A 14,204-nucleotide genomic window follows, 5' to 3' on the forward strand; every position below is an offset into this window, starting at 1 on the left:
AATGTTTGCTATCAGGTCATCTGGAACTTTCCAGGACTGCTCCAGATTTTTATTTTCACTAAAACAGCAATCAAGACCAGGTAACATTAAGAGTCTTGACAAGCCATTTTTGCAACTACTGATCACCTGAGGTGTAACTTGACATCAGCAGCTGCTTAATATGCTCCTCAATTTATTGTTATAATGGAAGCTATTTCTTTATTGTACCATATAAAAGCATCACCCAGTCCATTCCCCCTCTCAGCACCAGCAGGAGGATTTACTGAGAAATAAAATTAAGAAAGTGAAATTCACTCTGTTCTGCCTTACAGTTTAGGTTCAAATTAGGAGGAAAGAATTATGCTGCCCACTTTTAAAATGAAACGAAGTTGAAAAAATAAAGGCAAGCAAGAATTAAATTAAAAACAAAGATTCATCTAGCAGAATAAAGCCCAAAGAATCAATGTCGATGATAACCGGGGCTTTTGGGAAGCCTGTCCTAACCTTGGGAGGATGTTAATCTGAACTTTATCCAGATCTCACACTAGCATGAATGATATGAAATTTCTCTGTAATGGCTTTGGAGGAGAAAGGCATATGGGGGAGAGAGAAAGAATAACGAATGCATCTGGGAAATCTCATCAACATCTCCTCCCTCCAGCACACGCTGCTGGCACTGCTTTCCTCTTCTACCCTTCCACATCACCGCTCCTGCTACTCACGGCCCTCCCTCCCCACTCCACACTACTCCACCAAGAGTTCCAAAATAACAGTGAAAAATCAGTGTGCTTCCAAAAGTGTGCATTTAAGAAATGCAATGACCAGAGCAACTTTAAAAACCTTTTTAAAATTTTCCCTGCTTAATTTTTAGGAGAGATAAATGAAAGTACAATAAAAGCTAGTCCTAAAAAAGTTAGGTTTATTTAGGTACTTACCAACTCTCTAACACTATAAAAGGACTATTGCACTCCTAAACACCTTAATTATGAAAGCAAACTAAATTAAAGTATCAAGCACACTAATGAGTCATACCAAAAATTATTAAGGAGTGGAAATTAAAATAGAAGTTGCAGTTCAAAAAAGAGCTCCAGTCTTCTGAAAGGGTAAGATCATCTCAACCTGCAGTCAACGTTCTTTGGAAGCGAACACAGACCAAAAATCTGTGAATATCAGTCCCCAAACTCTGGAAAAGCTATAATCAGGCTCTGAGTTATCTGGCCCCAGTGCACCCATAGCACTTTCAAGTGCTGTAATATGAATTATTGCCCACATCCATTCTTTTACAACTGGAATGGGTGCTGTGGATTAATGTACTGCAATACATTTTCTTGCCACAGACAGTGCTCCTCTCGGAAGTGTGATCTATTGACTAGTTACACACACTTTGGATAAATCACATGGTCTCAGTGCTGTGGCATGCTCTGCTGAAAAAGCTGAGGAGAGACAGGAGATGGAGGAATCACTTGCAAGGCAAGGGGGCTCTGGGTGGGGTTGGCAGCTGCTACTTTTCCTCCCCCAGTCACTGTCACCCAGCTGAAGTGGTATCCTGACCTAGCGTCCTTCGCCAGAGAGCAAGCCACTAACTTCAGCTGAAGGACTTCCCTCAACTTGGTGGACTTTGCACTGAAGCCCAGACTGGCCAGCATGTTAAGTGCCAGTGACCATTATTATGTCTTGCCATAGGTAATTCGTCCTGCCCAACCCACTGGTAGGGACTTCAGAAAGAAGGCAAAGGAAGAGATCACTGCACACCACAGAGGCTTGGAAAAGTGGGTGGCCACACTAGAGGAACCCACCTACGTAGGTCTGTTACCCGAACCCCAGGTGAAGACCATCAGTATGACTGAATAGCCACAGTATGATTTACTGCTGAGTATGACCCTATACAATAAAGAACTAGCTGTGAACAAAGCTTATCCCAAAAACGAAGCACAGGGGAATTCAGGAAACCCACGACTCACTGGATAATATGGCACTTGCAATGTCACAGGAAGAAAGTTTCCAGTTAGTGCAGAGCGAGCTTGCAGCTGCAAATACCAAAAAAAAAATGATACTAAGCAAGGCTGAATATAGCGAACAAAAAAAGTTGAAAACTAATTTAGGGGAGGTCAGTGACTGAACTTGCAGTTTACTGCCAATTCAACTGAGTCATCAGCATTGCGCTCCTTTGAAAAAGAGGATACCATGCTTAATTTACACAAACTGACAAGAACTTGGCTAGGCAGTCTGCCTGGTCTCCTGCTAGGTAACTCAGCTGCGCTACAGTCCTTTCTTATGGATATAAGCATCATTAGGATTCTATATGTGGTATGGGTATCTGAACAGTGGCAAGCAGCACAATAAGAATATGGTTGCTTGTGCCAGCTGCTGGTCCAAATCAGATAGCTCTTCTACAGGATGCTCTCTCGGTAACAATTCTGGTATTCAGTCCTGAAGGGAATATGATTAAGTTCCTTAGTCCAGACTTTCTCCATTGTTTAAATACCCTTTTTAAAATTTCTTCATACCATAGCCAAGTGGTAAACCTATATGGAACAAGAGACTGGTGCATTTGGTATCTGCTAGTGGGATCTTAAATGTTTCCAATTACTACCTGGCTGAAATCCCAGAAACAGTCATGAGTGCCAAACACATTTGTAAAAACAACAGCAACTTATAAATATTGGTGTAATGTGGGCCTTTCTGCAATGACAAAATGTAAAATAATTTTTAAAAGTATCACATTCATTTAGTTTCAAGTTGTTAATCTTTAGTTTATTCCAACAAATTGTTCAACGTGTAAACATCAAAAAAATGAGTAATAAAAAGATGTAATTTAAGAGCTCAAAATGTATTTATCCTCCTCTTTAAGGTATATTTTAAGCCTCTAATGATATCTGCTCTGAGGGGAAAAAAGTAAAGATTCCATTTGAAACATTAAGATAAATGCTTTGCTGTTAAGGTAAATATTTTCTTTCTGTCCACTTTTTTAAATATGTAGATGATTGAAAATTACACATTTATCTGTACTTTTATTAGCTTTCAAAGACTTTAATAATGACTTAAGATGCACTACTGCAAGAGACATAAACAAAGCAGCACAGCTTATCTCCATTCAGTGCCTTATTTTCCAGAACCCTCCTGTGATATTGACTATACCCAATCCTAAAAGCCCACTGCCTCACATACAAACATCCTAAATTCTCATGTACAGCACACAGCGAAATCTATAAATCAAGCTCCCCACCTTGAACCCTCTACCTCCACTCTGCAAACAACACTGGCCGAAGCAGCACTGTATGCACTGCACATTGGCACAAGCAGATTCCATACTGCACCGTCCCTTTCACTTCATTCATTTTAAAAACAAGGTACAAATTTTATGTAACCAGAATAACATTTTGGTTCTCCATATGGCCATGCAAGGTCGTTTTCTCAATGGCAACATTGCTGCGGTCCCTCTATTAAAAATCTTAAGAAAATGAATAAAAACTTCAAGCTTGCTATTATATATATATATTTTTTTAAATCTTTCCCCATGTTTTGCCCTCCTTTTTTTTTTTTACTAGAGGGGAATTCACCAGTATCCTGTATTCTGTGTACACTGTTTTCAAAATTCAAAAATGTGCACATTGTAAACAAACATTCTGTGCTTGAAAAAGTCGAGCAGAAAGCAGCCCAGCTCCTAAGCCTTCAACTGCAGGCAATCATACACCAGAGCTGCACCACTGAACCAGCATCTCCGCTATTGTGCCTTGAGGCTGATTGTTACTGATAGCTAGGTCTCTGTGACGGATAACGATTTTGAACAAAATTAATAATAATATAATAATAATATCACCACATACTGTTCCGTTCTCAGTTCTGATAAAGCCATAAAGCTTCCCCCCCACCTTTCTCATTTTATTATCAAAACCAAGTAATAAAGGCAACAGTTTATTAATATCAAGCCATTTGGGGGGGGGGGGGGGGGGACGACACACACACGACCAAAACCACAAAAAAACCAAAAACACCCAGGACTTTTTTGCCAACTGCTCCATAATTCTTCATGCTTTACTGAAAATCACACCCTTGCATTGAACTTCAGTAAAGTAGGAGCGAGCAATTCCACTGTGTACATATATTAAGCTCTGGACAGGCTGAACTGTTGACCTCCTTTGCCACTAAAATATCAGTTAATCATAAAACCGAACTGTGAGCTGCTACTCGGAAGCAGCAGCCAATGGAAGAGAGTAACTTCTAACTTACAGTTGATAAAGCAGGCTAAGTGGACAATTTTAGACTACCACATATTTTCTATACCCCCCAAACGGAAGGCGATCACAACTCAGAGGATACACTCAGAAAGACAACACACCCCAACGCCGCAGAAAATAGCCATAAGGATTACTTTTGGTTTAAGTGCTACCCTCTGCCTTTGGTTTTTAAAATGCTTGAGAAGGGAATAACTTGAGCAATGACACTAGGCAAGAGGTGTAGTCATAATGAAATAAAGCCCAGGTGCCCCACAAGGATCGATGGGGAGGAAGGAGTCTCCAGCATCAGCAGCTTGAAATTATTTGTGTCTCTAACCACACACAGCTGGGAACACAATACTGCGCTTGGCACCAACTTCACCTGTGCTTACAAATGGAAATACAAAGCATACACCTGGCTATTAAGGAAGATAGTGTTGGAAAATAATGTTTTGCTTCACATGTTTTATAGGATCATAGAATCTTTTTGGTTAGAAAAGACCTTTAAGATCATCAGGTCCAACTGTTAACCTAACACCGCCATGTCCACCACTAAACCGTGTCCCTACGCACCACATCTATGTCTCTTAAATACCTCCAGGGATGGTGACTCCACCACTTCCCGGGGCAGCCTGTTCCAGTGCCTGACCACTCCTTCAGTGAAGAATTTTTCCCTAACATCCAATCTAAACCTCCCCTGATGCAGCTTGAAGCCATTTCCTCCTGTCCTACCACTTGTTACTTGGGAGAAGAGACTGACACTGACCTCCCTACAACCTCCTTTCAGGGAGCTGTAGAGAGCAAGAAGGTCTCCCCTCAGCCTCCTTTTCTCCAGGCTGAACAACCCCAGTTCCCTCAGCTGCTCCTCGTAAGACTGGTGCTCTAGACCCTTCACCAGATTCCTTGCCCTTTTAGTCTTACTTCAGCCATTTAAAAATACCCAGTGGTTTCACGTATTTGACTGCTCAGCGCTATCTTTAATTGCAGACTGATAAAAACAACACGTAAGTTTTCTAGCAAAATACCATCACTCAGCTTCAGCGCAGGACAGATTACTTGGGAAATGCCGAGTAGACAAACAGGCTGGTGGAGGACTTTTAACTAGCAGAAGAATTATCACTTAATTAGAAAACACTTTTGTTTAGCATTAGCAGAAACATTTACTAAACGAGTCACCAGACACTGGTTTTGCTATGAAGAAAACGGAAAATGATCTAAATACCTAATAATAAACGTGCATGTCTGATACCAAGGTAAGTATAACCATCGCTCAAATTGCTCAGAAGAAAGATATATCTCCAGCAAAGCACAGGCCAACTGATCAATAATATGTTATTAAGAACTGTCATGAAATTATAAATACTGCATGAATTATGGAAAAATCGTTTGTAATCTTCGTATTAAAACAATGGTAATATTCGCTTAGATATTACATAAATAGAAAGCAGAATACTAACCTATTCTTATTGACACGTCAGTGAGTTTGCTATTGCTGCTACTTGGAATGTAAACATTAGAACCTCATCAGATCAACGTTTGCTAATGTATGCTTTTCAATCCATATAAAGAGCAAACTGCATGCTGAAAATTCATTTATTTCCCGCCACTCCATTTGATGCTGAGCAGATAATCAATTATAACTTGTTTTAGAATTTGAACTAATACGTGCAAAACTTATGGAAAGACAAAATTGACAAAGAACATCAACAGAAAAGAGAGTATCTGTCTGAAAAATAAATGATCTTGTCAGAAACAAGAATTAGGAATAAATGAAGAATCTCCAGAAAGACGATATTGCTGCAGAGCTGTCATCTAATATAGCACAGTAAATCACCTGCCAGTCACTCGTACAATACCAGCAGCAGCAGAGACTGCAGGGTGAGCTATTCCATTATTAGCTGTACCTTTCCTTATAAATCTTCTCTTCGGAAGAGACTAATTTTTCTGTTTATAGTTTGCCTTTTTATGAGCAGAATATTTAAAAAAAAAAAAAAATCACATTGACTTGGGCTTGCAGTTGTATTACAGAAGCCTTGGGAGAACACTGCGGAAAAGGAAAGTCTGTCTTCACTTTCCAGACAGGTGAGAATGCAGGAAGGCAACCTGCCACGCAACTCCGTGCTGTCCCTGATGCTGGGCACAATCCTTCAGTCTCCAGAAACCATTGCTGGCTTACCTTTTTCTAACTGAAACTGGTTAATAGTAATATTTATTCACCTTCACTTTCATGGAATAAGAAGAATCAGTCTTACTGCCAGGTAAACAACTTGAAATTTTATTATTATTTAAATAACATTGTCACAGAAGTTCAGGGATGTTTTTTTTAAGTATTTTTTTGATCTGCTTCATTTCATAGTGGATTAAATTGAATTGAGAATTTGTCTCAAGCCAGACTAGATTTTGGTGCCTTATATGTGAGTGTTAAGTTAAAAACAAATTAAATATAAAATTACACTCACAATAACGTTGTTTCCCCTAACTGGCTTCTAAAAATATATCACATAAATTGTCACTTCCTTTGCCTTCTTTGCCCATTAAAAAGCTTTAGTCTGTCACACACTGTGTAAATGAAAGTATATTGTTTCAAGGGCTAGGAAAAAGGACCAAACATTTAGGATTTGTTAGTCTCAGCTTTTTAAAAGAGCAGCTGTTTTCAAATTTCTACTTTTTCAGAACAAAGCCTAAACTGATTCAGTGTGATAAACGAATGCTTTAACCTTACTTAGATCTCAATGACTGTCATCTTAACCAAGACGCACACGCATATATTTTTAGTTCACAGGAAAGACAGACTAAATTATAAATAAGATCACAAATTCCAAAAAATGCCTTCGGTTTAGGCTTGCTCCAGCTGTGTGCCTCAGCTTCCGACAGTACTGTACCTGATTTCAAAAAAGACTGTCTGATTTTCTGGGATTCATACTTATTGACCTAGTCTGTCTGAAGTTCTGGCTTGTGATCCAGACACTGACCCTCTTCCTTACACAAACAAAATGAGTGGTCATCCATGCTTAGATGAGAACCCGAATAGCTATGCCACTGAGGTCTGTCACCAACTAGTGAAAAAACCATTTCATTTATACTTCCATTTTATATGCACATACATATACATGAAACATGGAAATCTGCAACTGCAGCTCTCCTTTCTTACTATTTTAGTGCAGCTTTGAATAGACGGTTATCAGCAGTCTTTGCTAAATCTAATATAGTGCAAATTTTAAAATACTGTAAGTCAGGCCCTAAAAATTCTAAGATTAGGAAAAAAACCCACAATTTTATTTCCACTTATTAGCCTCCCAGTCTGACGTTCAAATCTGTAATTTTTCTCCTCTGCAACTATGAGACATAGGCATTGTCTTTCTTCTTATGCAAGCTGAGATTAAAATAACTTTAAGTAGCTTTAGAAGGAACAGCATATAACGCAAGTTGGCAGCACTTAATCTTCTTGGCGCTGGCCACGCAGGGGCGCTCAAAAAAAATGGAAGCAGACTGCAAGAATCTTGCACATGATTTTGGTGGTGGTAGGTCAAAAATGGAGAAAACACTATTAATATTTGCTATTGCATTTTAGGAGTTGTCAGAGACTCTGGCAGGCCATGCATGTCTGCTTGGAAAAAGAAAAAATACACTACATTTGTTTGTAAAATTCTATTTGTTAAACAGATTCTTTTTCCAAGCAAGTACCTTTATGTGCAAGTTTACTCGAAGTACAAGCAAAAACATGAAGGCAAAAAAACAGGTGGCTTGCCCTGTCTAGAAATTATAATGTCTCCTTCCTTACATGGGGAGAAGTAAAATGTTTTCTTAGCTTCCTAACATCCCGCCTCCTAACGTACCCCCCAGGGTTAGCAAACAGCAACCTAGACAGTGACCAGGCAGAGCAGGGGACCCAGCAAATCCATATTGGCCTGGATGCCTGGAGAACCTGTGGGTGCCAAGAGAACCCTTAAGTTCTGCTACAAGTTAATTAGAACCAACAAGCCTGCCAACCAATTAGATCATTAAATAAATAGTTATGTTTGATTATTCATTCTTCCAAAGCAGCACTCACCTGCACATTTGGTCCTGGTGATGAGCGGTGGTCCTGGCTGTCCAGTCCCACCTTCGCCCGGTCTGGTGAGAAGGACCCGAATCTCATATTCAGTGTCGGGGTCCAAGTGCCAGAGCTTGTAAGTTGGTGCGTTGACGGCATGGGTTTCGGTCCAGGTCCCAGACGTCATTCGGTACTCCACTTCTTTCAGGATAATGGGTCCATCCCCAATGATTGAGTTGGCATTCAGCTGAATGAGCAAGTACGTGGGCCCAACGCCCAGCAGCTGCGGGGGTGCTATCGGCCGAGGCGGCTCTGTAGGGGGGTCAAAAAAAAAAAAGGCAGCGCTAAAACAAAAGCTGGAAAACCCAGTAAGAGGAGGGCTAATTCCACAGAAAGTTGTCAGGTCTTGGTCAGCAAATATTTCAAAACTCAACAGCAAAATAGAACTGACATAAATGAAGAAGAGCTGAGGAGAATTTCAACTGATGGAAGCAGTGGCGCACCACTGTACATCTGGCTAGTACTATTTTTTTCCATTTAGAAATCTCAGCTAGGAACCATAAAATCCTATCTGATTTATATATGGTTGTTACTTAACTTTTTTTTTTTCTGGAAAAAAACTGGGTTCATGCTCATTTATGTAATTTACTATGGCAATAACTTGAGGTTTTCAGAAACATAACTGATTTTCTTTTATTGACAGAAGCCACATACATACTTTCCTTAAAGAAATTGTTGCAATAGTTGATACACTAGCCCTGCACATAATATTCTTAAAAATGAGTATCACTGCAGTTCATTCGAATCCCACCACATGCAGTTAGGGTAAAAGACACAAAAGCCTCTTACAGGGATTCACTCTGAACTGAGCAAAACTGCCAGGAGAATAACAAAATAAAGACGTATAGCACAGACGTAGAACATCACTTTATTCTTCAATGACTTGCTGCTAATTTAGAAACTGAAACAGTAAGATGTATGTTGCCTTTTGTCTTCCTCTGTTCTCATCAGCTTCCACCTAAATATTTCAACACAGCTGCAAAGTGAAAAGGTAACGACAGACCAAATGGGAAGGTGAGGTCCCCCTTACCCTGAGAAATGTTTACCTAGAGAAGTAGCACGTTGCCTCAGTGTGATTTGTGAAACAAATCACAAGCAACGTGTACTTTTGTAACAAAATGAATCCGCTGATAAACACGGAAGGTTCATTTTCATTCCAGATGGCTCATATTTCAACTAATTTGTTGCTCTTAATTAGGCAACAATGCTAAATTCAATGCACACAGGGGTTTCACACAGCGGCCATGCAGAACTAACAATGCAGCAACTCTGAGCAGGTAGAGGGATCTCATGGCCAGTGCATTAAAAATAACATTTAACCCCAGACCATAAGATTTCCCTAGAGGGGACCCTTCTCATCCCCGCTCCCCCCCACCCCTCTCCAGAAAAGAAGTTAAGATGCAGAAGCATTGTACATATTCTGCTGCCCGACAACAACCCCGCCAGTGTCACTGACGGAGCCGTGGGGGGGACTGGTGATGGAGGGGCTCCCAGTGGGCCTCCAGACCTCTGACATCCTACCCATCCTGCATGGTGAAGTTCGGCCAAGAGCTCCCTGGTTCTCTATATCCAGCAGTTCAGCTTCCCCTCCAGATACCAGAGCTGGCTCCCAACAGTGTATTTACCAGCTCTGTAAGCAACTCAATTTCCCACGTTTTGGTGCAAAAGGATTTCCTGCAGACTTTTCTCTAAATTAGCTGTGTCTTGAGCCACTCGGTTTGTAGGCCAGGGAATCTGTGAGTGTGCAGTAGTGGCTGCAAGTGGAGCTCGTTTTCTTCTCCTGGAGTGAAAAGGTGAATGCTCCGAGGTGTTCCCGTTTCTGCTTTGGGATATACAAAACTCCAGAAAGTATCTCAATTAATTATTAACATATGTTACCCTGTTTTGGCAAGAAATGTGCATATGAACTAATTTAGATCCCTACCTGCATCACCGCTCAGAAATGCAGTGGGGCTTAATGAGGGCAGTTTATTTGCTGCGGAACTAACACATTAAATGTCAAACTAATGAATTCTAAGGTCAGTGTATATTACAGCAGAAAACATAAACGTTGATGAGCATGATACACTACCAAGTCCAAGTTATAAACCTCTAAAAAGTAAGGCTATGTTTAGAAGTATACACTTTGATTAAGAGCACGATTATCACAACTAAAACCTCACATTAATGAGACTAATATACCATTGCATATTAAATTTTTATGTTAAGAGGTAAAGTGTATTCTTATATTAGCATATGCATTTTGTTTTTAAGCTCTTGAGGACAAGGAGACTTATTTATGAAGTCTCTCCCAGTTCCAATAAATTATGCATGAATTTTAATCAGTTAGCAAATGAACAAGTAATTGTTCTGTAGCATTATTAATATTCTTCATAATACAATATACTGTCAGAACCAGAGGTGAGGTGCAACCAGAAATCCCAAAAGTACACTAAGTATCAACTGAAGCATGCAATCCCAATATACCAGGATAAACTTTTCTGATGGTACCCAATTAACTTTCTATTAATTATTCTCATTTGTTATTCTATAACCAGATCCATCAAATATTCCCCAATTATAATTTCAAATCACGTAACTTCCTTTTATATATAGAGCAACCTAAAACTTTTACCATTTAAAAATTGCCATTGATAACTAAAATACAGAGCAAAACAATTAATAATGTTTTGATTGCCATTCCCATTGCAAATATTGCAATTATCAACAACACTGCTCTTCTGGTGTTTTTTTAAACACAATTCGCATTCCTTCAAGGTAGTGATGTTGCTGGCTTTTCACTCTAGCAATCTGGGTCTGCCTAGTAGTAAGGAACACTGTTTTGCAGTGTCCTGGGAAGTCAGTCTGTCAAAAATGAAAACCTCTTACATGGGGGCGGGGTGGGGGGAAAGAGACATGCATGAGAGGGAACCCCAAAGAAAACCACCCTCTCAGAAGTTTGGTATGGTTTACAAACAATAAAAAAAACTCAGCTTAAGCCAAGCGACAGCTTTAGAGTTCAGAACTTGGATCAGAGGCAGTGTTGCAGGAGGCTGAGGCTCACCAGGTACCCATCACAGCAGCCTCCATCCTGCCGAGGCACTCTGCAAATGGCCACTACGGCACATGCATATTGTGGCTTCCAGTCACCCACAGCCGCAGGCAGGTCAGGCAGCACGGTGACCTCCCTCTACCTCCCCACTGCCCCGGTCACTACAACCAAACTGGGTAACTGTTTCTTTTATTTCTGTCAAAAAAAAAAACCAAACAAACAACACACCCCCCTCAATCATTCTGAGTAGATGTGGCTAAGGCATACAGTATTCCCAGCAAGCAATTTTTATTGAGCATGGTTCCCCTCTTCTTGGCCATGAAGCATCTGTGAACAGCCATAAAGGTTCTAAACAATGTTTTATGAAAAAAATATTTCAACCCATGGATGGTTTATTAACTCATTGGTAGAATCATGGTTCCAATAGGTATTCAAAACACACGTGCTAAACAGTTTGAACGAAGACCCTGCATGGTGAGTTTCACTTCTTCCTTTGGTAAGCACAAACTTTGTAATTCCTTTTCCAGCATGACTAGTTTAATTACTGACTCATCTTCTGACTCTATTTTCTAGCCACTGCTTAAAGGTGTTAAATCTGATGAAAACCCTTCCAGTATGCATGGCCCCTAACATCTCTGAAGGACTATATAAAAAGAACACTTGCACATCTGCAAGACTTTAAAGAAACTAAAGTATCTTCATGCATAGGATTTCGCAGTATTTTGCCAGTTCTGGCTTTGACGTAAAATGCCCACAGCTAAATTAATCAAAAATTAAGACTGACATCTCATCAGTACAAAGTTCCCATTCTGCTGAGCTACTAGCAGTACATTATGCTCACATCAGTATGTATATGCCATTATGTATTAAACACACTGTGATATTTAGGCACCAAATGACTGGAGTAAGCATGCAGCATCAACCCCAGCTAGAAGTCTTCCTACAGTTAAGCAGTTGTGTCATATTCTTAATATTAAATACTGTATGCAAATAATTAGGTATTCATAGACAGAAAAAAACAACTGGAGAAGGCTGTTATTACTACAGTAACTAGTATGCATGAAACTTCCTATATGCCCAAGTAACGTATGCATATCCTATGTTGCTTAATACTATTTACCTAGCCTGGGTGACATTAGCCATACTACATTGCCCTCCAAGACTAAATATCTCCTAAATTTAAAATAAGGGAATGGAGTTTCATCAGTATCTTAGTGGTAGTCTGGTAATGATAAGTTCAAAGCGCGAGAGGGGAATCAGACCAAACCAGAATCCTACATGTTCCACTTTGGAGGAAAAGCTGAAACTGGATGCACGTTTGATAAAATCTTATTTATTTACATGAAGTCATGTTTTGCTGAGCGTAACAGGTATCAGTCACAGGAGATTGTTGCCTTGCTCACAGCAGAAGGGTCTGGGGACGTGGGGAGGTGAGGGCTCATCACCACACAGCCCATGGAGGATGGGTGCCTGCCTTCATTCTTGCCACTCTCCGTCTCATCCCTTCCTCATACAAAGCCTCCAGACATGCAAGCTCCCTCTGTTCGCACATGCAGCGTGCCTTCCTTCTGGTGACGGCACATTCAGCCTTCTCTGTCAAATACCTTACAAGAAGCCATACAGTTGGTATGCTAACGAGTATCAACAGTTCAACCATAGAAAGCTCAACTTTTACAAGTATAACTAAGCATTCATTTATTAGAAGCCGCCCAACATCAGCCTCACCCCTCCAGAAATTTAAACTGGCATGTCTTAACTATGTCATAAACTGTCAAGAAAGCAGGTAAATCAAAAGAATACAGATTGCCTTTAAAATTTTTCCTAATTCAGAGAAACAAACAAATCAACCCACATAAATACAGCTAATACGGGATGTTCCAAGGACTACAGTGGAGATGCTTCCCCAAATGACTCAAGACTCACTCAGCTCCCACCTAGATCAAACTCATTTCCTCTTCTAGGGAAATTTCTTGCAAAGCTGTTTAAGAAATTTCTGCACGTTCCTTGCAAGCACTCTGGGTTTCTAGTTGAGGTTCAGTGCCTGACCTGTACTGGCTATGTATAGAGCACAATCTTTGCCATACAAAGCCCCCTGGGACAAGGGGCCCTAGGAAATGCAGCCTGAAACACCCAAGGTTTCTTGAAGGAGCCAGGGCACACATGCCTGCGTGCCAGGAGCCGGCCCTGTGCAGAAATGCTGGTGCCTCTGTGCTAGGCTCCAGATTGCACACGGAGATGTTGCGGCAAAGCTGCGTCAGAAGACCCACGGCACGGAGCCAGAAGAGTGTGGGGAAGCAGGCTGCCGATCCCATGCAACAGCTATGCTGTTTCAGTACTCTTCCTGTGCTGGAAGATTACATATGGCTTTAGGGATTCACAAGTTTTAAAAAATATTGAAAAACCAAAGAACCAGGAACATTTGTTTAAAAGTTGGAGAAAATATATGAGATTTAGCAGAAAGAATGATGGCAGTCAAGTACTTGCAGAGAAACAAAATTCTCAGTCTCAAAAGCTGGTTAATCCAATGGAAAAAAGAATTAAGACGAAGCAGTGACTGAAAGCTTAAATTCAAATATGGTATTAAGCCACAAATTTAACAGTGAGAATAGTAACTGAAGAACAATAACTGGTAATACGGTAGGAAATTCTGCATTCTCTGAGTGTTTTCAGTCAAGGCTGGATGTCTTCTTATAAATTATACGTTAAGGGGAAAAAAAAATAGAAGATTATAACAATATGTAAGGCTCCAAAGAAGTACAACTGAAAGAAATTACGTGGTTGTGAAGGTGGTCACAAAATGAGCTATGAAAAGTTTGAGGATGAAAACAAACCATGGAGGCTTTCAGCACAAATACTGGGTTCCTTTTATTTGTAGAAAAATCAT

At 40.2% G+C, this 14,204-nt stretch overlaps 1 protein-coding gene across 5 annotated transcripts in view; it reads right to left on the minus strand.

The window, feature by feature from the left end:
* Positions 1-14,204, minus strand: part of PTPRK (protein tyrosine phosphatase receptor type K) — a 420,549-nt gene that overhangs the window by 164,718 nt on the left and 241,627 nt on the right. For all 5 annotated transcript variants that reach the window (XM_075087593.1, XM_075087592.1, XM_075087590.1 and 2 more), the window contains exon 7: positions 8,248-8,541. In XM_075087593.1, coding sequence (XP_074943694.1) covers positions 8,248-8,541 — 294 coding nt within the window. The remainder of the gene's footprint in view (positions 1-8,247; positions 8,542-14,204) is intronic.

Source organism: Phalacrocorax aristotelis, chromosome 3 (genome assembly GCF_949628215.1).
Source record: "Phalacrocorax aristotelis chromosome 3, bGulAri2.1, whole genome shotgun sequence".
Lineage (NCBI taxonomy): Eukaryota > Metazoa > Chordata > Aves > Suliformes > Phalacrocoracidae > Phalacrocorax > Phalacrocorax aristotelis.